General features: G+C 30.2%; 5 protein-coding genes across 15 annotated transcripts in view; 4 read left to right on the forward strand and 1 right to left on the reverse strand.

Annotated features, from left to right (window-relative positions):
• Positions 1–4: 4 nt before the first annotated feature.
• LOC128879661 (tryptophan--tRNA ligase, cytoplasmic) lies at positions 5–1,909 on the forward strand. The gene is made up of 3 exons (XM_054129018.1): positions 5–369; positions 550–1,487; positions 1,577–1,909. The coding sequence occupies exons 1-3, from the start codon at positions 246–248 to the stop codon at positions 1,742–1,744; spliced, it is 1,230 nt and encodes a 409-aa protein (XP_053984993.1). The 5' UTR covers positions 5–245; the 3' UTR covers positions 1,745–1,909.
• Positions 1,910–3,725: 1,816 nt separating this feature from the next.
• Positions 3,726–14,562, forward strand: LOC128879689 (protein phosphatase 1B). 5 transcript variants are annotated; one of them, XM_054129082.1, is made up of 6 exons: positions 3,726–3,878; positions 4,449–5,370; positions 6,215–6,332; positions 8,842–8,953; positions 9,203–9,257; positions 12,731–14,131. In XM_054129082.1, the coding sequence occupies exons 2-6, from the start codon at positions 4,558–4,560 to the stop codon at positions 12,806–12,808; spliced, it is 1,176 nt and encodes a 391-aa protein (XP_053985057.1). In that variant the 5' UTR covers positions 3,726–3,878; positions 4,449–4,557; the 3' UTR covers positions 12,809–14,131. The 5 variants fall into 5 exon arrangements, with proteins under 5 accessions (XP_053985057.1, XP_053985060.1, XP_053985061.1 ...); XM_054129085.1 differs by lacking the exon at positions 12,731–14,131 and adding an exon at positions 14,176–14,562 and having other exon boundaries at positions 3,727–3,878; XM_054129086.1 differs by having other exon boundaries at positions 3,727–3,878; positions 10,211–12,803.
• A 229-nt stretch (positions 14,563–14,791) lies between these two features.
• LOC128879686 (beclin 1-associated autophagy-related key regulator) lies at positions 14,792–19,801 on the reverse strand. Its single transcript, XM_054129072.1, has 9 exons — positions 19,351–19,801; positions 18,976–19,081; positions 18,805–18,886; positions 18,493–18,730; positions 18,210–18,394; positions 17,976–18,132; positions 17,596–17,772; positions 17,391–17,520; positions 14,792–17,305 (listed from the first exon to the last, which is right to left on the reverse strand). Exons 1-9 carry the CDS (start codon positions 19,548–19,550, stop codon positions 17,141–17,143), a joined length of 1,440 nt encoding a protein of 479 aa, XP_053985047.1. The 5' UTR covers positions 19,551–19,801; the 3' UTR covers positions 14,792–17,140.
• A 21-nt stretch (positions 19,802–19,822) lies between these two features.
• Positions 19,823–23,694, forward strand: LOC128879680 (probable cleavage and polyadenylation specificity factor subunit 2). 3 transcript variants are annotated; one of them, XM_054129057.1, is made up of 11 exons: positions 19,823–19,928; positions 20,548–20,751; positions 20,951–21,110; positions 21,197–21,548; positions 21,632–21,942; positions 22,014–22,273; positions 22,355–22,540; positions 22,625–22,994; positions 23,086–23,280; positions 23,345–23,482; positions 23,555–23,694. In XM_054129057.1, exons 2-11 carry the CDS (start codon positions 20,603–20,605, stop codon positions 23,645–23,647), a joined length of 2,214 nt encoding a protein of 737 aa, XP_053985032.1. In that variant the 5' UTR covers positions 19,823–19,928; positions 20,548–20,602; the 3' UTR covers positions 23,648–23,694. The 3 variants fall into 3 exon arrangements, with proteins under 3 accessions (XP_053985032.1, XP_053985031.1, XP_053985029.1); XM_054129056.1 differs by lacking the exon at positions 19,823–19,928 and adding an exon at positions 20,233–20,465; XM_054129054.1 differs by lacking the exon at positions 19,823–19,928 and adding an exon at positions 20,236–20,418.
• Positions 23,695–24,066: 372 nt separating this feature from the next.
• Positions 24,067–24,900, forward strand: part of LOC128879687 (uncharacterized) — a 3,500-nt gene continuing 2,666 nt past the window's right edge. For all 5 annotated transcript variants that reach the window (XM_054129075.1, XM_054129074.1, XM_054129076.1 and 2 more), the window contains exons 1-2: positions 24,067–24,135; positions 24,472–24,619. The gene's annotated coding sequence lies outside the window, so the exon portion shown is untranslated. The remainder of the gene's footprint in view (positions 24,136–24,471; positions 24,620–24,900) is intronic.

Genomic DNA, 24,900 nt, shown 5'->3' on the forward strand with positions numbered 1-24,900 from the left:
GTTTTAAAAGCACTGATCCACTGATCCAAGTGAGCAGCAGAACAGTAAAAGTAATTAGAGAATTGTGACCACTGATGTGAGACCGGCGGCGTCAGGCGGCGTTTATCAACGTGCATATATAGAAGTTTTCAGTTGCAGAATAGTCTCACATAATGTGACCGAACCGTAGCATATGAGGCCTTTTTTCCTATAGATATTCGTCCAGTCGTGTTTATAAGTTACAAGAGAATCTAAACTAACGAAAAATGACAGCTGAAACTGTAGAAATTGATACGTTAACATTAAATGGAACGACAGATGAGGATGTTGTAACACCCTGGGACGTTACGTCCCAAAACGAGACTGGAATTGATTATGACAAGTTAATCAGTGAGTTTCCCGAAAATATTATATTATTAAACAGCTTTGAGGATCAAAAATATTTGTAGTATATTAATGGATATATCCATTACTTTATCGCATTGATTTCATATAGGTTATACGTTCGTAATGATGTTTCTTGAAAGAAGCAGAAGTAAAATTTAAACAAATTTCTTTTTGTTATCGTAGAAAAATTTGGCTGTTCAAAAATTGACGAAGAACTATTGGCTAGATTCGAGAAAATCACTGGCCAGAAACCTCATCATTTCCTTAGAAGGGGGATATTCTTTTCTCATCGAGATATGCACACAATTTTAAACCTATATGAACAAGGAAAACCTTTTTACCTTTACACGGGTAGAGGACCCAGTTCAGATTCTATGCATTTGGGACATCTTATACCATTCCTGTTTTGCAAATGGTTGCAAGATGTATTTCATGTTCCATTAGTTATACAATTAACCGATGATGAAAAAGCGATATGGAAGAACATAAAAATAGAAGATGCAATCAAACTGGCCTATAATAATGCAAAGGACATTATTGCCCTTGGTTTTAAACCAGAGAATACTTTCATTTTCTCTAATTTAGAACATATTGGAAATAATCCAGCATTTTACCAAAATATGATTAGGATACAGAAATGTGTTACATTTAATCAAGTGAAGGGTATATTTGGATTTGGAGACAGCGATCCTGTTGGAAAAATTGCATTTCCACCTACTCAAGCAGCACCAGCAATATCTGGAACTTTTCCTTTTATTTTTAAAAATACAAAAGTTCATTGTTTGATTCCATGTGCGATTGATCAAGACCCTTATTTTCGAATGACAAGAGATATTGCACCTAGGATTGGATTTCCAAAACCAGCTTTGATGCATTCTATATTTTTCCCAGCCCTACAAGGCTCTAAAACAAAAATGTCTGCTAGCAATGATAATACTGCAATATTCTTGACAGACACTGCTAAACAAATAAGAAATAAAGTTTACAAACATGCATTCTCAGGAGGACAGACAACTATTGAAGAACATAGGCAACTAGGAGGGAATTGTGAAATTGATATATCATATCAATGGTTACGATTCTTCCTAGAGGATGATACAAAATTAGAACAACTTAGAAAAGTAAGTTGAAATTTTTTTTTAATTATACAATGATATTTATAAATGAACATGGATAACATCTGTAAACATGATAAATTATAAATTTTCAGGGTTATACCAGCGGAGAAATTTTAACAGGAGAACTTAAAAAAGAATTGGTTAATGTTCTGCAACCTTTGATAGCTGCACATCAAGCAATTAGAAGTAAACTAACAGATGACACAGTCAGAGAATACATGGTTCCTAGGGATCTTGGTTTTGTAACAAACATAAAATAGCTGCACAAAAATGACGCTTTATGTACATAAAGCACACTTCCACAAAAATTCCCTTTCCATAAATTTATTTAATGTTATTTATTCTAGAAATATAAAATAATTGCCTCATCAAAAAATTTATTTTGAAAATGTCAATGGTGATAGATTAAACTGCTTTTTGAAAAATACGTGTTTTATATTTATGTATACAGGGTGTCCCAAAAATGTTGGAGGTCCTTGAAAGGGGTGGTTCAGGAGATGATTTGAAACAACTTTTTCCTTTGCAAAAATGTCGGATGGGGCTTCGTTAAGTAGATATTAATAAAAAAACTCGACCAATCAGAGTGCGCGGATACCGTTGGAGCGGCCGCGGTAGCGAAGGCTACGGGCTGAGCGGTCGCGTCAATATCCTTCGATGCACGTCGAGTCACTTGTTCGGGTACGAGAGCGGCTACCTAGCGCGTAGCCATCGCTATCGCGGTCGCTCCAACGGTATCCACGCGCTCTGATTGGTCAGTGTTTTCCGTTAATATCTCCTCAACGAAGCCTCGGACAACAATTTCCCTAAGGAAAAAGTTGTTTCAAATCACCCCTCGAACCACCCTTTTCAAGGACCTCCAACATTTTTGGGACACCCTGTATATAATCCCTGTTGTTTATACATAAATAAGGGTATGACGTATTTTTCATTTTACATTTTTAAAGCAAGTTATTTTTCCATAAAAATAAACCCTGTATTTTTATGAAAACTGGCTAAACCAGTTTGGTACTTAATTAAGCTTTACAGTATTTAAAATATAATTTTATTAATTTAAGAAAAATGTATTAAAAACGTTAACTTTATCAAAAATAAGATAATTATAAGAACAAAAATAAAATATTTGTTATCTTATCCTTTAATTGTATCATTTCTTTGCGTAATAAGATAGGAGATTAAAGCACTGTTATTACCCACACATCTTATCGTTATATTAGGTTAAATTACGTGTGTGCATTTTATACAAATGGCAATTAAAATATGTTTTTCTAACAATTATAGAACTAAAATGAGTCTAACTGGATAATCTGCACGTGAATCATGATTACATGCCACTCTCCAGCAATCGTCGAAGTACTTACAAACATATTGATATAACGTATACACGTTATATACTATGTATATCTGTGTACACATACAATTATATGTACATAATGTCCTCCATGTTTATACTCGAAATATATATATATATATATTTATTTATTTACGTATTATCTATATTTTACACATTAAAGAAAAAGATAAATTTAGTAATTAAACTTAATTATCTGACAAAAAATTTTATTTGATCACTGCATAATAAGGTTATTTCGTAAACAGATAAAAAAGTTCATAATCCCTAGTCCTTTAAAATTTTCATCGACTATTATTTCGAATATGTAACAAATTACATAGGATTTCATTTAACAAATATCGTAATTATTTTGAAAGATACGTTGTAACTTACAAGCTTTACTCGAAATTTTAATAGCATTCTTCCAATCTTGCCTAAACGATAACGTGTTTGAAACATTGTTAGTTTAAGAAATATTTCTTAAATATTGAAAACAGCAGACATAGAAGTATTGTCATAACGTTTAAGCAGCATTTTTTTTTGTTAATAATTCATTATTGCGCGGCAATGTTTCTGTAATATTTGCAGCAATATTAAACGGTGTATGGGCAGTCATCGAAATTTCGAAATTCAAATTGAATTTAACGAGCATAACAGTACCGATAAACGTAGTAATCAGTGACAGTAGAATTTATCATCAACAAGAACTTTCTGTTTTTGTTTATATGCGTCTTGGCGAGAGTTAATTCCAGTATCGCGCGTGAGTTAATTTTACTTCAGAATCCTATATGATTGCCCAGGCTTGAGCGGAAATCGTGGGCTTTCGATTGGCGGTTCATGACGCCACGAGGCAATGCTATTAATAACCAACGCATGCGCAGAAAATCGCCTAGTGTATATCCGCCATTCATGCAAGTCGATTTTGTTGGTTCTAGTTCTGTGTGTTGAGCCTAGCAAAGGGAACATGGTGATAGTGATATGAAACAAGTCTATTAGCAATACCACGCTCTACACATATATACTTTTTCCGAAGTAACGATGATATTTGGTCACGATCTCCCTACGTAAGTTTCGCGAACATGCAGATCGAGGTATAAACTATTTTAGTCGCAAAATTTGGCACTGCCAAATAGAGTTTCACGTTAGAATCTAATATAGCTTACTTTTCCCCCATATTCTATTTAATTTGCAACATCCACGAATTTACTGTTGTAATTGTAGAGTAAGCGTAATTGTATGTTCGATTATTTCCATTTACGCGAACGTTATCGTATCACGTTCAAAATGTTACCATTTCCGAGATAATCTTTGCACGTTACGTTCGGCATTTAGAGCGATGTTATGTTCTAATTGTCTTTTTCTCCCCGCTTAAAACCAAAATTATAACAGCAACAGAAAACAGTCTCACGATAAGATCGGTGCACGCGTAAGCCAATTATCGTAAAGTAAATTTTAAGCAATGTCGTAATATGTACTTTAAACGTGGTATTGTTCCATTTACAATTTATATCCGTATCGCTAGAGAACACTAGAAACGGACGATACTTTTATAACATATATTATATTATGTTTAATCTTCGTCGTGTACAAAGAGTGAAGGTTTTTCTATTGTTTTTTTGTCCTTGTAATTTTAGGTAAAACTTAAGAAAGTGTTATACAAATGATCAGCTAAAAGATGCTGGTCAAATAATACTTAAGGAAACGAATTAATCAAGCTGACGCAGCAAGAATTTACTAAATAGTATGGGGGCATTGTTGGATACTCCAAAAACAGATAAATACAATGAACATGGCTCTGGCAACGGACTGTGCTACGGTGTTGCCAGCATGCAAGGTTGGAGAATGGAAATGGAAGATGCTCACAGAGCGATAACCGGCTTAAAAGGTGGTCTCTCGGATTGGAGTTATTTTGCAGTATTCGATGGCCATGCTGGTGCATTAGTATCTGAGCATAGTGCAGAACACTTACTAGAGTGTATAATGCAAACAGAAGAATTTAAAGCAGATGATGTTATCACAGGGATTCATTCTGGTTTCCTTCGACTAGACGATGAAATGAGAGGCTTGCCAGAAATGTGCTCTGGCACAGAAAAATCTGGTTCTACAGCTGTTTGTGCATTTGTATCTCCCAGAAATATATATATTGCCAATTGTGGTGATTCTCGAGCTGTACTTTGTCGAGCGGGAGGTCCAGTTTTCTCAACACGAGATCACAAACCTGTCTTACCAGCAGAGAGAGAAAGAATTCAAAATGCTGGTGGTAGTGTAATGATCCAGAGAGTTAACGGAGCTTTAGCTGTTTCTCGCGCACTGGGAGATTACGAGTACAAAACATTAAAAGATCGAGGTCCCTGTGAACAGTTAGTGTCACCAGAACCAGAAATATTTATGCGAGATAGAGACGATGAACACGATGAATTTCTAGTTTTAGCGTGTGATGGTATTTGGGATGTAATGAACAACGAAGAACTATGTGATTTTATACATTCAAGGCTGCTGCTTACAGATGACTTAGAAGCAGTTACAAACCAGGTTATAGACACCTGTCTTTATAAGGTAATGATATCTAAAGCTTTATACATATACATTTTACAAAGAACTTTCTGCTACTGTTACCGATAGTGTATTAATTTAAATATTTTAGTAATTTTTTACAATAGTGCTGATCTCATTGATTTCAATAGTCTCCTAATGTGTTGGAGGGAGTAAGTCACTGATAAAACAAACCCAAATGTAACACTCACTTTATATTGGGCTATTGCATGGTAATGGTACTTAAGATACTAAAGTTATTGATGTATGCTTGATAATTCAGTATTTGTTTAACAATGAGAATATTATGTTTTACTCCAAACTATGCTATTTTGAGAATGTTGAAATCAGTAAGGTCTGTACTATCATAAGCAATTACTAAGGGTTCAATATTGATTAAATTTGTATAAAATAAAAACATGTAATATTTATACTTTTCAACCTTTCTATTTATTTATTGATGCTTGATTTATAACCTTAGTTTTAAATCTGTTCTATTCAATGTGTAGTGTAAGGACGAATGCACTTCTTATTATGGCCCAAATCTTTCGGCAATTACCATAAAGATAATATACATTATTACATTCTAAGCTTTAGATAACATTCTATTTTTATCTATTACTTCATGATTTTATCCCTTATGTCACTAATTTTGTTTACATCTTTACTATGTACTTGTTATGAATATATAATCACTGATATCTGATTCCATATCAAAAAGTACTTTTATATGCATTATGATCCCTTTGTACTCAAAAATGTTTTTTAATGTGAACAATTAGCAACTTTTGATAGCCAAATTTGAAAAAAGTTTTAGCTGAATTCTGTATCTTTTATATTTAATAGGAATATGATTTGTTTGTTGTAGGGTAGCAGAGATAACATGAGTATAGTTTTGGTAACATTTCCTGCTGCTCCGAAGCCAAGTCCAGAAGCACAGAAAAAGGAAGTTGAGCTGGAAATGGCCATTGAAAGGAGAATTAAAGGTTCACTAACATTTTCATATTCACATCAATTATATTCTCTCTGTTGTTGCATTAATACGAGATCACAGTACCACACGCGTTCTTGACATTCTGACAACTCTTAAATAGAGCGCCACATATAATCATTCAGAAATGAAATTTTAGTACAATCAAATACAATCCTCATAGTGGCATACCACAAGTACAAAAAATCTAGATCTGTATTCCTTATAAATTAGTAAAGAAACAGTTATATTCCTTTTTATTTATAACTATTAAACTATATTATTTCATGTACAAAATGTACAAATCCAAAGTGAATGTATAGTTCTAACATACAGCCAAATTCTTATGCAAATATTACTATATGACTGAGTATACATTATTGAAATTTTTATCTTACCAACATTTTAGTACTGTCTACAATATAATAACATCTCACTTAATTCAAACATTTCTCACCTATTATTTAAACTTTATCACATTATGTAAGTACATAATGGCAAATATTTCACTAATGTTTATTGTTTACAAATCAATTTAAATAACTACTTAATAGTGCATTTTAAAAGACAAAAATTGTTCAAATCTTGATACATGTTGAGTAAGTGCCACGTGCTTTTCCTATCTTATAAATACTTCCTAGAAGATACATGTATATATGTTTCTATCAAGAAACGTCGAAAGTTGAAACTTTTATTCTTGTTCAATGAATGTATTTTCCTACTATATAACGTGTATATTTAAACTACCTATAATGCTACTTTATGTTAATTTTTTTTTAATTCATAATAATTGATTGTAAATTTGACAGATAAATTCTTACACAAAAGTGCAATGCATACAAATAATTATATAAATTGCGTGTAATATTACCGAAATAACAGGTAAATTCCAATTTTTTATATTTTACTTTGTGATGAATCATATTTGTGCAATATAAAAATTCTTTACATATAATACGTAATCGTATCCTCCAATCATAAAATATTCAAGTAAAATATTGAAATTTATTTTTATAGTATCTTTTGCAACTATAACCTCCAATAATCCTATGACTCACCATACACATTCATACATACTTGTTTCATTCACCTATAATCTTATCACTTGTATACTGTGTTATTGTTTAGATATAATTAAAATTTTCATACTTCACAGATACTTTCCATCTGATATAGTTTTTAATTTTCTTAGTATTCAATTATTGACTCATACAAATGTATCTTATATTTCTATCAGTTTTAAAATAATAATAATATACGTAAAAGTACAAAGCCAAAAGTTTGTTAAGATTATATGAAAAATTGTATAGAACAATTTAGTGGAGTGTTCAATGTATTTAAAATACTTGTAAATCTGAAGAATATTTAATACGACTTCTGTTTTAACGTTTATTAAAGTATTCTTAATGCACCTGTTATGTACATTTTTTGAGTATTATACCAACAAAATATGCTATTGGAATAGATATTATATTAGAGTAGTAATAACTGTGTCACTAATTTAAGCTGTTAGAGAGATAGAAATTTATAAATATATTAATGGTTATTTATATTTAATGTTAGTTTTCCTTGCTGTCAAAGTGTATTAATTGTTCTTTCTTTAATTAAACTCTTTTAACACCTAGAATTATTGTTACTTAAAAATGCATTCCACCCTTGGAGTTGATATTTTTAGAAAGATTCTTGTAAGTAAAATTTTTGTTAAAAAGTTGTTTGTTCCTCTTTCTCAAACACTATTAAGTGGTCTTACAGGTAGGTAAACATTTTCTTATGAAAATATACAAATATTTTACCTACTACATTCTGTTTCTTTCTGTAATGACACATTTCTTATGGAGGAACATTGCAACAAATATATCATTTTCTAAATATATGCATTCCATAATAGTATAGTACAATTCCAGAGGTGGATAAGTTTAAAAAGAAGTTACAAATATATTCGGAAATAAGCATAGACAAAGATGTATCTACTTAAGACCGGATTTCATTTTCAGGTTTTCCATAAGAAATGTACTAAAGCACCAACTATTCCAGTCCTAAGTAGATGCATGTATTTGTAGTCATTCTGTTATGTTTCATTCTTGATTTACTACTAATATGTTACAAAACTCTAAATATATGAGCAAATTGCTTGTAAACAAAAAAATGGAGTTTTATGTTTTATAAAAATAGAATTTTTGGTCTTACACGATAGTAGAAGTAATAAATATTACAAAACCTATTTGATATGTTAAATAATATTAATAAAATATTTGCAAACAGTATTTATTATAATATTTTATATACAGCACAAATATGATAGTACACGCACAATGCACTTAATAACAATAGAAGATTTGTATAAATAATTTGATTGTATATATACATACATACATACGTGTGTATATATATACACACATTTTGTTATTAGTTAAATACAATGTGCTTGACACGACCATGTCCACACTGTATTATTGGTATATTATTATCTTAAATTAACATTGTAACTGATTCATAAATCATTATTGTTTTTATTATATTTTTAGAAATAGTCGCTGAGCGAGAGGACGAAGATGAATTCGACTTTTTGAAGCTACTACAAATTCTTGCGGACCAACAGTTTCCTAATTTGCCTCCTGGTGGTGGTCTTCCGGCTAAGTAAGTTCATTAAATTTTACCTTAAAGAAAACGCTGGACATATTTTTCTTTTAGTTAATTAAATTATATTAAGGTTAGTATCTGTAAAATTTAATACAGTCAGTCTGGTCTATTGTCATAATTGGCATAGTTCCAGAAATTAAATTCCTTCTCTAAGATTTGTTTTTTTCAAAATTGGATATTTCTATTTATGAAAATTAAAAATATTTATGTTCTTAAATAACGAATCACGTATTTGCTTCATTTCAGGCAACCTTTCATTGAACAAGTGTTTCGAGAAGTATGTCCCAGCCGAGCGGATAGTGTAAGTCTTGGATACGATTCCACTTCGATATAACTAACCCTTGATCTTTTTCTATACTGCATCAAGTGTACAACTATAATCATTAGACATGTTCCATAATCATATAACGATGCAGATGCTATCAGAAATATCTTTATTTTAATGATCCCTCCCGGTGTAAAAAGATTCGTTTTAAAAATGTAAGAAAAGTACACTGGTATATTATGAACTGAGTCTTATCTAAAATAAATCTGCCATTAAATGTGCAGATCATAAATTCTGGCAGTACGTTATTGTTGGCAAAAATAAATTAGAGTTTAAAAAATACATTTAAAGATCGTGAAATATTATACATACACCCGTCAGAAAAAGATATGTACATGGTTCGTTTTCCAAATTTCTAGCTTATTTCATGTGTTTAATAATGATACAAAATATTTATTTTACTTTGGGGATTATTTAAAAAAAAAATAACATTTATTGAAAACTCTTGAAAAACAGAATTATTAGATGAAAGCAAGTTACAGGAAAGATGTTTTTAAAATTTTATAGTGACCACTTTCATAACACTTAATTATTATTATTATTATTATTATTATTATTATTATTATTATTACGAAGCATTCATTTTTGTTATCAGTTAATACGTTTAGTTTTCTGTACAAGTAACATACAAATAATTAGAGATATATGTAGGTAAAGAAAATCTATGTTTTTTTTTATGTTTTCTTTTCCCAGAAGGATATTATGAACCAGATAAGTTGAAAAATATTGATATTCTACAACATTTAGGTATTGAGAACTATTTCTCGATATATTTCATTGCATAATTAAAAGAATGCAAAATAAACTCATAATACATCCTGCAGCTAGTTCCAATTACTATTGGCATTGGTGGTTTTCATAATTATCACTATCTATTGTTGGATTTTATAAATTCTTCATTCAAGGAGTGAAAAATGTTTATATTACAGTTATTATAAGCAGAGGATTTGGAGGTATTCTACTGAGGACAAGTGCAGATCTATATTATATTCTATGAAAAACTAGATGGTGTGAGAAATTGATTCAAATTGTTTATACATTATAATAAATTGTATATTGAAAAGTGTTAAAAAAATATTTATTTTAATATATCTTGAAATGATTAAATTATATATTCGCCCTTTCATTTTTATCAAACTTTCAAAAAGGAAGCATATAAATATATTTTTCAATGTGATAATTTACTAATCAAAGAACTTCTGTTTTTTATAAGTCACTTCACAGATCTAGATTTTCATTAAAATTATACTTGGTAGAATATTAATGTCATATCCTCTTGCAATGTTGATAAAAAATGCATAATATTACTATATATGATTATATATTTTTGTAGCTCTAGAGAACTTGCGCTCAGAATAATTACTTCGTAGGTCAGTTTTTCGTGCTCTTCCTTTGTAATAAGTTTGAAGAACAGTTGTGTAACTGTTTGTTCTATATTTTAAAAACCTTCAAGTTCTTTCATACACAAGAAGAGTAGGAAAACTGATCATTTAGTTTTAGAAATACGAATACTGTGTATATATATAAAAGTTGTGTCGAGAAAACTGTGTATCAATATTTTATTTAAATCGTTTTTAAAATCAAGCAGTAGGAATGTAATAAGGAGGCCTTGATTTTAGTTTCTTAAGGTAAAATTGTATTTTACATTAAATTATTTGTATTTCAATTATTGAAATAATTGATTTTGAGGTAAACTTATTTAATTAATAAATGTCATCGAGTTTGAAATTATGTAATTAAATGATAATAGTGTGTACCATTTAAAAAAAAGCCGTTTAAACAATGCTACATAAATTATTGTAACGAAAAGCCATTTAAAGTCGTCAAAACACAGTTTTCAATAATCAGCACATACTATATGTAATCAAGAACAAGTAAGTATTGTATATGTTTGATGAAAATATGGTATTGGAATAGCATATTATTAATTTCTGCAAATATAGACTTAGCCAGTTAATGAATCTACATATATATCAGGTAATCATATATTTATCCTTTTATTTTTTTCATGTGACTGATTTTGTACCCTTTCAAAATTTCCTATTTATGTAACATGGAAACTATGTGTCAAGGCCATCCTCGAATATAAAAATCTAGCATACGAATACCAAAGTATATATTACCGTTCCTGGTTACAAAAAAATGTCCTGAAATTAACAGAAGTTAACTATCTATTATCGTTTAAAAGTAATATATTAAAGTAAATATTAAATCTCGTGCATAGAGTTGTCTCCTCTATTTTTACTAATAACGGATTATGGAGTGTATAAAAAATGGTAATATATTTTACCGGTATCCTAAACCATTTACTTTGCGAGTTTTGCTCAGATATAAATTTTCTTGTATACAATTTTGCGTGACTTTAGTTTTCATAAATATCATAGTAAACCTATGTCATAATACTGAAGTATATACAATTTTCTTCACCTAGGAGAAATAACTGAAAATAAGAATTGCAATGTAGTTGTATAATAATTACATCATCATGCCTTGTCTATTAACTATTCATGCTATTAAAATGTGTTTACGATTAAAGTTTCAAATCCACGTGCTACAGATTTATTATAAATGAGATACCTGTGTACTTTCAATTAAGGAGTAAACTATTTTATCTTCATATATGCAATTACAAGTTTACTACCAGTATCTAATTTACATATACAGTTGGGAATATTAGTAATAACAGGAATATTAACGATAATAGTAGCAATGGCCACGGTCATGATAATAAATCCAAAGTGCATTTTTAATATGGGCTAATATTTTCCAGTCATACAATTTTTATACTTATAGTCCTGTTTTTTGTTAACTATAGTATGTAATAAATCCTTTGAATTCCCGATATTTGTAAAACAGTTACGACACACTACAGTTGTTTTACTCACTGTCAAAAGAAAGAAATTTAGTTTACATTTTGTACTTAAAGTAATTCAAGTAGTAATGTTATACAAAATAGGACTATGAGTTAATGTCAAATATATGCATCTATACAATCGAAAAAGTAGTAGTTTCTTTATTTTGTTTTGTACATAGTTTTGTACATAGTTTTGTGTATGTTTGTTGAACTTAATTTTACCCTCAAGGTATTTCTTGGAATGTGCCTACATTACGATTCCACAATGACATAGAGATATTTCTAATATTTGTTTAAGAAATCAGTATTTTATAAACATTAAACTGCGTGTAAAATGAACAAATGTAAACTTCTTTCAGTGTATCTATCTGACTTGTGTTATTTTTCGGATGACTTTAAATTGTTTTTAGTACGCATCTCTCTTTTTTTTTTTTTTTTTATTTATTAACGATCTGAGTTATACAGAGCTCTAATTAGTTCGCATCTAATTCTTAAATTTCTCGGAATTCAAAGAAAAGAACGATGTCTTAATGTACTAAACTGATTTCTTTAATATCATGGCAAAATCCTTTCATATCTCCTTTTCGTCCTTTAGATCACATATCAAGAATACTGTCCTATCCTGCAGTCCAAGTTGAACTCTGCAACTGCTGATCTCAATAATAACTGTTAGTATTCCGATATACTTACACATACTAAATTGAATATGTTTCATCTATTTTGCAAGATAAGAAAATACAATTGAAGAACTAAAATAAAATGTTTGATTTGCTATTTCGATGTATACATTTGACGATTTCTTAATATATACGAAACAATGTTTGTTTATTTTGAATCCCGTCATTTGCCTATGACCTTGTGTAAATACGTGTGGTTTGCGAGACTTTAATTTTATTATCTTGCAGAATTTATTATAAACCTTCGAATAAATAAAACATTGTCTCTCTTTTTTAGTTTTTAATACTTGTTTATTCTATATTTATACTTTTTTCGTAGATACGATATAGATTCGAGTACGGTTGTTTATAATTTTATTCATTGCGATTAATTTTTAATAATTTTGCTCTTTTTTTACAGAAAAATATTGTTTGGAAACTTTATTAATACAAATAGACAATCTTTAAATGACATTGTGAGATGCCTTGTTAATCCAAACAATATTGTCATTTGTACACTGCTACTTCTTTGCATTCCATTTTGTTTGTTTTTTTTTTTTGCATTATAAAATGTAACAACTAATTTTATGATAATAATAGAAGCAACGATTTTTTAAGTCTTTTTTTCTAATGTTTTGAACATCCTGTTGGTACACTATAATTTTCGAAATGCTAATATATCATTTTGATTAATGTATGACATTCCCATAGTATTAAATAAATATTGGATAAGCGGAATTTAATATTATTCAAGTAACTAATACTAATAGATAAGTGTCAAAACATAATAGCTCAGACATAAATTTGTAGATTGCTGAGAAAGATTAAAGAAATGTGCTTTCTATGGTTAGACTTTAAGCTAGACTTAATTATTTTAACGCATATATTATAATATTAAATTAAATAGGAAAAATAAGGTATATTCAAATATAATGCACTACAATATTTATGTCATATTCGTGGCCCTTGGCATATTTTTTAATACTTCAAGATAACCAACTGTATTGATATTTAATGTATCAATAGTGTAAGTATGTAACGCATTTTATATTTTTAATTGATGGCACCTATTGTTATTCTCTATGCTATACATGTCTAGTATTAAATATTTGTTACATATCTTAATGTTAAAATATATTCTTTACTTAGGCTGTAATGAATATCCTAAGGATACAATATTAAACAATCGTTTATTTTTATTTTAGGATTAATAACGACTCTTACATTTTTGTGATGATAATGTAGTACAAATAATATTCTGTCCTTGTGTAGGAATACTAAAATGAACACTGTCTTTTAATAATAAGTGTTTTATTGTAAATTCTATGTGTAGAAATATATGTATGCAAAAAAATTAAAATACTATATGATGATATGCTTACAGAAGTCACAAGCCAGTTAGTGTACACAATATGTATACAATTTGATACATGTGGTATACAATAAACTGGCCGATCCAAAAGTCATGAAAGTGAGATACCGACCAACAAGAACTTCAGAGGAGTGCTACATGAACAGAGACTATATGGAATGGTAAATTGAACGATGTTACAGGCATATTTCATTTCTGATTTAACAACCCTAAAAATCATATTACAGCGTAATATTAAATTTAATAACAAAATTTATTGTACAAAGCATTTTATTTCTAAGCGAGGGTAAAAAATCTGATCAAGTTCTCTATAGCAATATATTATAGATTTTTACTTTGAATATATAGTTAATGTTGTATGTTATTACCCTTCTACTCAATAAATATTTATCAAATATATCTTGTCATGTTCTCACCATTCATATAATTTAAACCTCAACAAGTTTGAATTTGGGAGCATTGCACATGAGACTGTTACAAAAATTGAAATAAACAGGAAAATATTATATCTAAATATTTACAATTGCAATAAGTTATACAATATTTATATATAAAAGATACAAATCAATTGGTAAAAAACAGATTCTAATTTATTCAAGATATCACAATAAAAGTTTGTTTAGATAAAACATAGCCATTTTACATAATATATAAACTGTATATCATTCATTTATATTTACAATTACTTACTGTACTAACTAAAAATATTTCGTATATACTTTCGCAAGTATTATTCAAATTAAATGTTAAGAACTAGGTTTACAGTTCCTACAGCACATTTAAATCTAATGTGCTATTGAATTTCCTTATTGCTATAATTAACGGCAATTGCATCAAAATATACCTATTAAATAATATTTACAAATTTGTGCTAGTTAGCATAGAAATTTTAATTTATATTTAACATCATGTACTATAATTCAATTATTATTCCATAAAATCAATTTGTCCGTACAATATATTTTATAAAACACTATATTTTATTTTTTTAACCGGACATATGTATTTAAAAGTACCTAATGAAATGTAATTATACATAATTCTACTCGTTCGCATAGGAGATAATTTTATGTTTCATTGTAATCTAAGCTTAACGATTACAAGGAATAATTTGATTCGATAATTTTTTTTTGTGATGTTTCATATGCAAGAAAAAGAATATTAATCAAATAAAATGTATTACTATACTTATTAGTAAATTGTCATCATAATTATGTTATATTTAACTATTAACGAATACAATATTCATTATCTATTACATGATTATGTGGAATCGAAGATTAACGTTTGTTAAGTGCGGAAATTTAACTAATTTTTTCGTAACATGTGCATTGCAAACAAAGTACGTAATTGATAAAATAACGAACACTTCATTTCTACATATAATTATACAATACACATACGTATCAAACATTTTAAATTATTGCAATATAATTAAATGAAATGTGTTTAGGAAAATTCTATTTTCTGTAGAAATTATATATCACTTTTTAAAAATAATTATTTTATCGTGCGAGTACATTATATCAATGCATTCGTGCTGTAATAGTAATATATATATGTATGTACTATCTTTTTATTTCTTATTGTATCTACATAACGACTTTAACAACGTTTTAAATACAAAATTCTTTTGATGCCATACATGTTATTCTTAATTTTATTTAAATATGATCGAAAGTGATTAACATAATACAACCTTCCTTATGTTCATGTTGTATATTGTCAGGTATGAAGTGTTTAACATGTCTTATTTCTATAGTATACGATCAAAAATATACACGAAACATGGTATGGTCATGCCTACACAAGAATAATGACATTCGTAGATACGTAAGAAATATTGCAACGCTCGTGAAATACATTAAGATAAGTAGTCTTTAAGTAGCAAGTTTATTACTTGACTTATTTGATTGCACATTTTGTGGGAAAACAAAGTGATATGAAATTTGGAACGTTATGTAAAAACGTTTAGTTTATTTATAAGTCTATGTAAACAAACAAATATTACCATTTTCGATCTCAAGGTTTGGATTCTGTTCATAACTCATAAAGGTTATCTAAAATAACCTTAAATATTATATAAGAAAATAGTGAATATCTTATTTTAATTTCGAATAGATGGGGTATCGTAAAAACTTTACAAGATCAATTCGTATTATCTACAAGTTTCAAAAAATAGGTCAAGGTATTACAAACTAATGTTTTTATAATCCCTTATTTCCTTGAAATTAAAATAATAGATTATTAATTATTCTCTTAGACATTATTAAATGTTATTCTATATAATATTTATGAGTTATCAAGAGAACTCAAACATAGGCATCGAATACGTTGATAATTAATTGTTTGTACAGACCATTAAACAGACTAAATTTTTAGATTAACAATTATGAGTTCTATAAAAGATGTTGATAACTTTGAAGTACATGGACAACGCGTTGCAATGGTAGCGATGACACCTTTGACGCAATGCATTTTGTATGTACGCTACAGATACATAATCATACGAAGTGCGACAATCGTAAAAAAGGCAGTCATTTCAAACTCATGTATATATGTATCTTGTTAATGAATTATATTCACAGGTAAATAATGAAAATGTAGCGTATTATATTGTACATTGAAAAATTTGTACCAAAGAATTATGACCTGTATCTCTATCACGAGAGTGTATTCAGTGTTTGGAATTATATTACAAATAACAACACAAATCAATATATTACATAAATGGTTGAAAATAAACTAATTATCAGATCTCACGAAACCTTCCATAGCTGAATTGAACTATTTCATGTGTCATACACAAATCAATGAATTCATACATATATTTACAGTACATTAACACCCACCTCCCTAGACACAATATTTTGAATGTTTTAAAGCATCGTCAATGTTTGTGTCTTTCGGTACATATGTTTTTACATATGTAATTACAGTTTGTATAAAAAGAAGTTTGCTAGTTGAATGATGCAGTTTATTTGTTAGTCGTCCATCCACGCCAAATGGAGGCTATGCTTGCCGCAGCACTTGTTACTAAACCACCAGCAACACTCTGATTCACTTGCATACTAGAGGATTGTTGACTAATCATTGCACCAGGGATGGGAACTGCCATTTCAGGACAAGCAACATTCGGTACCTATAACAATAACAAAATCGTATGAAATATATCTTCAAGGATTATCAAATACCATCTTGTTTTTTAACGAGAAAAGAATACTCACAGCTTCCCATTCCCAATTAAAAGCATCTTCCTCTTCGTCGGAAGCAGAATCGTCGCTATTTTCTAAATCTGGAACTAATTGACTGTGCAGTTGTGCTACAATATTTGAATCAACTTCCATTGGACCAATTCTATATTTTAATATACAAACAATTATACAAACAATGATCGTTTATCAACATCGATTAAGTACAATTAAAACTCACCTCCCAAGATCACTGATTTCAGTATTGAGCAAGTGCATTAGATTTTGTAAAGTATGCATTGGATGTAAAACTGTGACATTAGTATTTTGCGTAAAACATAAATGTAACACATTGTTATTGAGCCTTGCTACTTTTCTTGCGAATTTTTGATCCGACATCTCATTTCCACAAAATTCACTGAAAATTGTTATTTATAGAAGGGAGGAATGAGTGATAGAGTAAAATGTAAGAAGTTACATAAAATACAAAAAATAAAATAAAATTTTCAACGGTAATCTTTTCATTTATTTATAAGTTAACAAATAAGGAGACTAACGTTACAAATCTTCTATAATTAATGCGAAAATTTTCAAATAAAAAATTAAATATTTGTCACATACCCATAAGCGAGTTTATATGGTAGTCTTACATTAACATAATAGGCAATAATATTAACCAATTGTGTAGCATAAGTTAAAGCAGCACTGATATTGTATGCTGGATTGTGGATTGCATTTTCTTTATTTGCACCTGGCACTCCATCTTTGTTTGCTGCCACTATAAAAATAAATTAACATTTATAAAACCATCCCACAATACAAGGTAAATTGAAAAACATAGTGTAATATGTGTACCCCATAAAGAATAAGCCCTATAATCACCAGTTCCTGGCAATGTAGGAGCAACTATACGGTGCTGAATTTCTAAAGCATTTTCTGTATCATTAATCCATCTGCCTCTAACATATGATGTTCCAGATGCATCTGCCAATGCACAAGTTACAACATCTGAACTAGTGTCTTCCTCACTGCTACATAAACTAAAAACAATTTATATTTTGTGAACTGTTCAACTTTGATTAATACTTATAATAGTTTTTATAATTTTTTTAATATGTAAATTATATAGATTGATTACCTTCTGTTAGGTTGAACTTTAGATAAAGGAAAGATATATTGAATCAATTGTTTTGCAGCAGTTCTGATGATTTTTTTCAATTGTTGTCTTTTTCTATCTACTGCCTCTTTTTGTTTTTCTTGTTTTGCTCTCAAACCAGTGACATATCTATGTAACTTTTCTACCCTTTCTTCATGTCTAGGTAATCTAAGTGCTAACTGAGAGTTTACATCTTTGAGAATATTCAAACGTTGATTACCTGTGCATTTTTAAAACTCTATCAATATAACAATTTCTTAAATATTACGCGATTATATTCAGAGCTAGATATACCTCTGCTTATACTTTGTCTACTTTCATTCACCAACGATTGGAGCAGCCTCACTCTTTCTTTACAAGTATTTATATCACATATCTGCAAACACCAAGAATTATAAATATGCTGACAATATATAAATATCTTTCTCAGTGAAATGGCAGTATTTAAGAATCGCTACAAGATACCAGTTTATCCCGTTGTTTGTGCTTTTCAAGAGCTTTCACACATTTTTCTTCCAATTGAGCTCTAGCAGCTTTCAGCCGTAAAAGTCGCAATTGTTTATCTGCAAATCTGTCCACAAATTGATACATGATAAAATACGATTTTCCAGTGTTAACGATTAATTCCGTATTAAATTATTATTATTTCATCGATGCACTACCGAACAGAAATTGGAGCGGTGTTATTTCGATAATAAATTATTTATTAAACATGAACGAATGGAGAAATCAACTTAGCACCCGACGTTTAAGACGAATACTCGAAAAACGCGTAATGCCAAACAGGGATTTCAACATATGCGAACATATGAAAACGAAAAATAGCCAAGATATATTTACCGTTCGGAATAAACAGAAGTTGAATGAATAAAATCACCATTTTGAATACACTGTCGACAGTAAAAAATTCGACGGCTATTATGGCACAGTGGACACTTTAATAAATTCACGCTTAAACGAGTCGAGACGTCTTCCAGCTCTGATGAAAGCTGAAAATCTGCAGGTGCTGTACAAGATCCATCAGAACTGCTTGTCGCCATAACCAAGAACAAGAACAATGGGCCTTCGTCTGTCTGTTGTCACTCATCAGCTGATCTGATATTTTATTTACTTGCATTCTCCCGCCACTCCGTGCACGATACCATTTTTATCGCGTATCCTCACTTTCATATTTATTTGTGGCAGCACGCGAGCAACCCAGTCTCACACAAAATTTCCATCTAATTCGACGAGTAATCGTTGAATTATGGAAAAAACAAACTTAAATCTCGTTTTACGTATCTCATGGCTGCACCGTGGCAGCAATCGTCTTGGAAAACCCCCGTTCCTCCACCGAGATAAGGGAAGGGACAATCATTGATATTATACATACAAGTTTCGAAAAATATTTGTAAATACGCAGAGGGTAATAGTTAATAGTACGTATACATATCGATCTGTATAATACTGCAATTTCAACAAAGTATTTTAAACAACATAGGTCGACTTGCTGGGAATAGTCTAGACAGGTCCAAATCGTTTCTCATTGTACAGCTGGTCTTTTGCATTGTGTTTTTCTTATTGTAATATAATAAAACTGTAAAATATAGAATTCATTTGAATTTTTGTATTGGTTATCAATACGAAAATGTTTGAAATTTAATACAACTTCAGACCGAGTATGTAGAAACTTGCAATGGTGTTTACTGATAAAATAGATATGTAAACAAGATGTTTATTAACGTAGCGCTATCCAGCGCTATCTACCAAGTGCTAGCCAACTAAAAATGTGGATTCTGATTTCATAAATTACAGAAAACAATTTAAAATGATTTATCGACAATATTTCGATTAATTAAGAGGAAGGTCAATTTTAATGCATTCTAAATGTTATGATAGTAGTTCTTTTGGAAGCATTAGGAACGTTTTGTATGTACCATAATTATAAAGTTATTCATAATTGATTACATTGACATGTAGGTTAAGTTAAGGATGCATCATCATAGAACATCTATAAATATAAAAAAATATTTATATTTTGAATGAATATGTTTTTAGGTGTTTATCTACTATTTCCTTATAACATAATAAGCAAAGGAAATAATTAAAAACAATGACGTCTATTATAAAACTTCATGCTGTTTCTGGGGCTATGGATGAATCTCCTCCTTGTTATATATTGCAAGTTGATGAATTGAGGATATTGCTTGATTGTGGATGGGATGAAAATTTTGATCAGGAATTTATAAAAGAACTGAAGCGGTAAATGTGCATTATGTATATTTTTAATAGTCTTCTAAAACATTATTAAGATAGTGAAATCTCAGAAAGTCAAAGTTAATGAGAAATAAAATTATTAAAATAGATTATATCAGAAAACTAGTGTTGTACAGCTTCTGCAATTGAATGAAATTTCTATGAATAAAGGTTTTCAATAATGTATTTTTTTTAAACTATGCAGGCATGTCCATCAAATAGATGCCGTGTTGTTGTCGTATCCAGACCCATTGCATTTGGGTGCATTACCATATTTAGTTGGGAAGTGTGGTTTAAATTGCCCTATATATGCTACAATTCCTGTGTACAAAATGGGGCAAATGTTTATGTATGATATGTATCAGGTACACTCAATAAAAACAAAAACCTTAATTATTTTTTAGCCTTAGTCGTATCACAGGCAATAATTCATTTATATTTTTGATTACAGTCACGTCATAATATGGAAGATTTTGATCTGTTTACTCTCGACGACGTTGACGCGGCATTTGACAAAATTGTTCAATTAAAATATAATCAAAGCATATCCATGAAAGGAAAGGGATATGGAGTTACTTTAACACCACTACCAGCTGGCCACATGATTGGAGGTACTATTTGGAAAATTGTGAAAGTCGGCGAAGAGGACATAATATATGCTGTTGATTTTAATCACAAGAAAGAACGGCATTTGAACGGTTGTGAGTTAGAACGATTGCAAAGACCATCATTATTAATAACTGACGCTTTTAATGCTACATACCAGCAAGCTAGACGCAGAACTAGAGATGAAAAATTAATGAGTACGTGAATTGAAATTAAACTTATTTTGTAACAGTCCATTGATTGTATTTCACAACATTTTGTATTTGCTAATATTTTACAGCCAATATTTTACAAACATTGCGCGGTGGTGGCAATGTTTTGGTTAGCGTAGATACAGCTGGTCGTGTATTAGAGTTAGCACACATGTTAGATCAACTCTGGCGCAATAAAGAATCTGGTTTACTTGCATATTCGTTAGCCCTTTTAAATAACGTTAGTTACAATGTTGTGGAATTCGCCAAATCGCAGATCGAATGGATGAGCGACAAATTAATGAGGAGTTTCGAAGGAGCTAGAAATAATCCATTTCAATTTAAACATTTACAACTGTGTCACAGTATGGCAGAACTGAATCTAGTGCCTAGTCCAAAGGTCAGAACTATGATCAAATTGATAATTTACGAATGTAATTGAAATTGAATTCACGAATATGAATATTTTAGGTTGTACTCGCGAGTACTCCAGATATGGAATGTGGCTTCTCGAGGGAATTGTTCCTTCAATGGAGCGGCAATTCTCAAAACAGTATTATTATAACTAGTAGAACTTCACCGGGAACACTTGCGAGAGATTTAGTAGAAAAAGGAGGCAACAGAAACATTACATTGGAAGTAAGAAGGAGAATTAAATTAGAAGGGATGGAGCTGGAAGAATATCAAAGAAAAGAAAAATTGAAGCAAGAGCAGTTAAAACAAGAGCAAATGTATGCAAATTCGGAATATTTTATCACAAAAGTTGTATTTATGAAATATTTTTTATACGTTGAGTGACGTTTATTTATTAGGGAAACTGCTGATGTAAGCTCCGAATCTGAAGATGAAATAGAAGTGGGAGGCGGGAGAGGCAAACACGATTTGTTAGTGAAGCAGGAGAGTAAACCAGGTTTCTTTAAGCAAAGTAAAAAACAACATCCAATGTTCCCATTCGTAGAAGAAAAAATTAAACTGGACGAGTATGGAGAAATCATAAGGTAATATTCGTAGTAATTAACATTTTTGTTGTACCAAAAAGGATTTGTGGCGGTACCTATATATAATTATTTTGTTTATTACAGACCCGAAGATTATAAAATAGCAGAAACTATACCTGAGGTAGATGATAATAAGGAAAATCTAGAAACAAAACACGAAGATGCTGCACATCATCCGGAGGTACCTACTGACATTCCCACCAAATGCGTTCAAGTTACGCGTACAATGACAGTTAATGCATCTGTCACATACATAGACTTTGAAGGCAGATCAGATGGAGAATCGCTACAAAAGATCCTAGCACAGTTAAGGCCCCGAAGAGTTGTATTAGTCAGAGGATCACCTAAAGATACAGAAATCCTGGCTCAACAAGCGCAAAGTGCTGGCGCACGAGTGTTCATTCCAGGTAGAGGAGAAACACTAGATGCTACAACAGAAACGCATATATACCAGGTAATGTAATTTATATACGATTTTATATAAATGTGAAGTATAATTTTATTTGATTTATACGTGTCGCGATTACTAATTCGATAATGCTTAGGTCCGTTTGACCGATGCTCTCGTTAGTGGTTTGAATTTTTCAAAGGGAAAAGGTGATTCCGAAGTAGCGTGGATCGATGCAATGATAACAGCACGCGATCAGATGTGCCGAGATGTTGTTACAGATACGCAACAAGATGATGTAATAGACCAAAGCGATAAAATACTTACTTTGGAACCATTACCATTAAACGAGGTATGCGCTTGTATGGAAAAATGTGAACGTTCTTCAGAATATTAATGTATTTATTGTTCACTAGGTTCCTGGTCATCAAACAACATTCGTAAATGAATTAAAATTGTCCGATTTTAAACAGATTCTAAATAAGAGTAATATCCCCTCTGAATTCAGCGGAGGTGTTTTATGGTGTTGCAATAACACTATCGCCGTTAGAAGGGTTTGTATTTAATATTATTAGAAAGGATACGCCATAAAGAGTCTAATGTAATTTAATATGACTTTCTTTCAGCACGAAGCTGGAAAAGTAATATTGGAAGGCTGCATTTCTGAAGATTATTATAAGGTGCGCGAATTATTATACGAACAGTATGCAATTGTATAAATTAAAAATTATAAATTTTGTACATGAATTTGCTGTTTTCTTAGCGAACACCTGAAATTTAATCTTATATCCGATCTTATAACGATTGTAAACATCTATCGAAGTTAATAAGATTTCTTAAACGTAAACAAATTTCTCCCTTGCTGCTACATCAACGAAAGAAAAGAATCTCGGGAATTTCGTACAGACAAGGGTTATAATATACATATATCTACATATATCGTACATATCGACACTTTTCACTTTTCAATGTCACTTTCCAATGTCAATTTCCATTCAAAAAGACCGCGCATGATATTGAAAAGTGACAACCAATTACGTTTAACGTTTCTTTGGAACTTTTAAATACTGAAATTTCATTGGCCGAGCACCCACAACCCGCTGCGCGAAGCACGAAGCCGATAAGAAGACGTCCTTCCGGTTCTTCGTTCGGCGGCAATTGAAGAGAGTAGACGTGTCGTGTCGTTCGGTGATTCGGCAAATAATAGGTAAGCATAATTCAATTAAATTAATATTTAATCGCTGGTATTTCTACCTTGAATTACTCATTACCGTCTTGTTAATATATTATTAATACCATTTCTTGTTAATTGAATCGATTTTTCTGGAAAAATTGGATCGATTTCACACTTTCATCCTTTTCGTTCTCTATGAGGTACGAATTGATGTACGTTCGAATATCAATTCGTACTATGGGAGTACGTCTTCCAAAGTAATATTATCGTTTTTTTTTTCGTTTTTCCAACGAAATTCGTTGCTTAGATACGATAGAAATATATATTTATCGTAACTTGCTTTCAAATTCTAATTCTTGAATGTTCCAGGATCTGACGCCATGGATCTGCGTAACGTTCGTCAACCACCATTTTCTGTTCAAACAGCTTCTACTTTGCGTTGAACATTTCAATCGAAATTTCTGGACTCATAACGTCAGAAAAATTGTGCAGCTTACCAGGGAAAGCAGAGTAATAGGTAATATTGTTCTTAATTAATGTCATTAGTAGATTAAATAGATTTTCTTTCCTTTTATTTCATTACTATTTCTGCTTAATAATTACGAAAGTATTTTTACTCCATTTCTTAAAATTGTAATTATGGTTAATAACTGTAACTTTTGAAACATGTTATTAATTCGTGTAACTTTTGTTGCAGATTTTACATATCATCAAGCAAATCGCGTATTAGGATTGTTTTTATTGATTTTTCGCGTTTAATTTCAGGTAGCGTGAAACCCTGAAATTAAACGCTTCGTG

Source organism: Hylaeus volcanicus, chromosome 7 (assembly GCF_026283585.1).
Source record: "Hylaeus volcanicus isolate JK05 chromosome 7, UHH_iyHylVolc1.0_haploid, whole genome shotgun sequence".
Taxonomy (NCBI): Eukaryota; Metazoa; Arthropoda; class Insecta; order Hymenoptera; family Colletidae; genus Hylaeus; species Hylaeus volcanicus.

Coding starts and splice junctions, on each gene's coding strand:
- LOC128879686 (XM_054129072.1), bottom strand. CDS start 19,550: ATGGCGACAAGCAGTTCTGATGGATCTTGTACAGCACCTGCAGATTTT. Junction 17,521..17,595: donor GAAATCAGTGATCTTGGGAG/GTGAGTTTTAAT, acceptor ATTAAAATATAG/AATTGGTCCAATGGAAGTTG. Junction 17,306..17,390: donor TTAATTGGGAATGGGAAGCT/GTGAGTATTCTT, acceptor TTATTGTTATAG/GTACCGAATGTTGCTTGTCC.
- LOC128879661 (XM_054129018.1), top strand. CDS start 246: ATGACAGCTGAAACTGTAGAAATTGATACGTTAACATTAAATGGAACG. Junction 370..549: donor TGATTATGACAAGTTAATCA/GTGAGTTTCCCG, acceptor TTGTTATCGTAG/AAAAATTTGGCTGTTCAAAA. Junction 1,488..1,576: donor AATTAGAACAACTTAGAAAA/GTAAGTTGAAAT, acceptor ATAAATTTTCAG/GGTTATACCAGCGGAGAAAT.
- LOC128879680 (XM_054129057.1), top strand. CDS start 20,603: ATGACGTCTATTATAAAACTTCATGCTGTTTCTGGGGCTATGGATGAA. Junction 21,111..21,196: donor TTATGTATGATATGTATCAG/GTACACTCAATA, acceptor TTTTGATTACAG/TCACGTCATAATATGGAAGA. Junction 22,995..23,085: donor CAGAAACGCATATATACCAG/GTAATGTAATTT, acceptor GATAATGCTTAG/GTCCGTTTGACCGATGCTCT.
- LOC128879689 (XM_054129082.1), top strand. CDS start 4,558: ATGGGGGCATTGTTGGATACTCCAAAAACAGATAAATACAATGAACAT. Junction 6,333..8,841: donor CATTGAAAGGAGAATTAAAG/GTTCACTAACAT, acceptor TTATATTTTTAG/AAATAGTCGCTGAGCGAGAG. Junction 8,954..9,202: donor GGTGGTGGTCTTCCGGCTAA/GTAAGTTCATTA, acceptor GCTTCATTTCAG/GCAACCTTTCATTGAACAAG.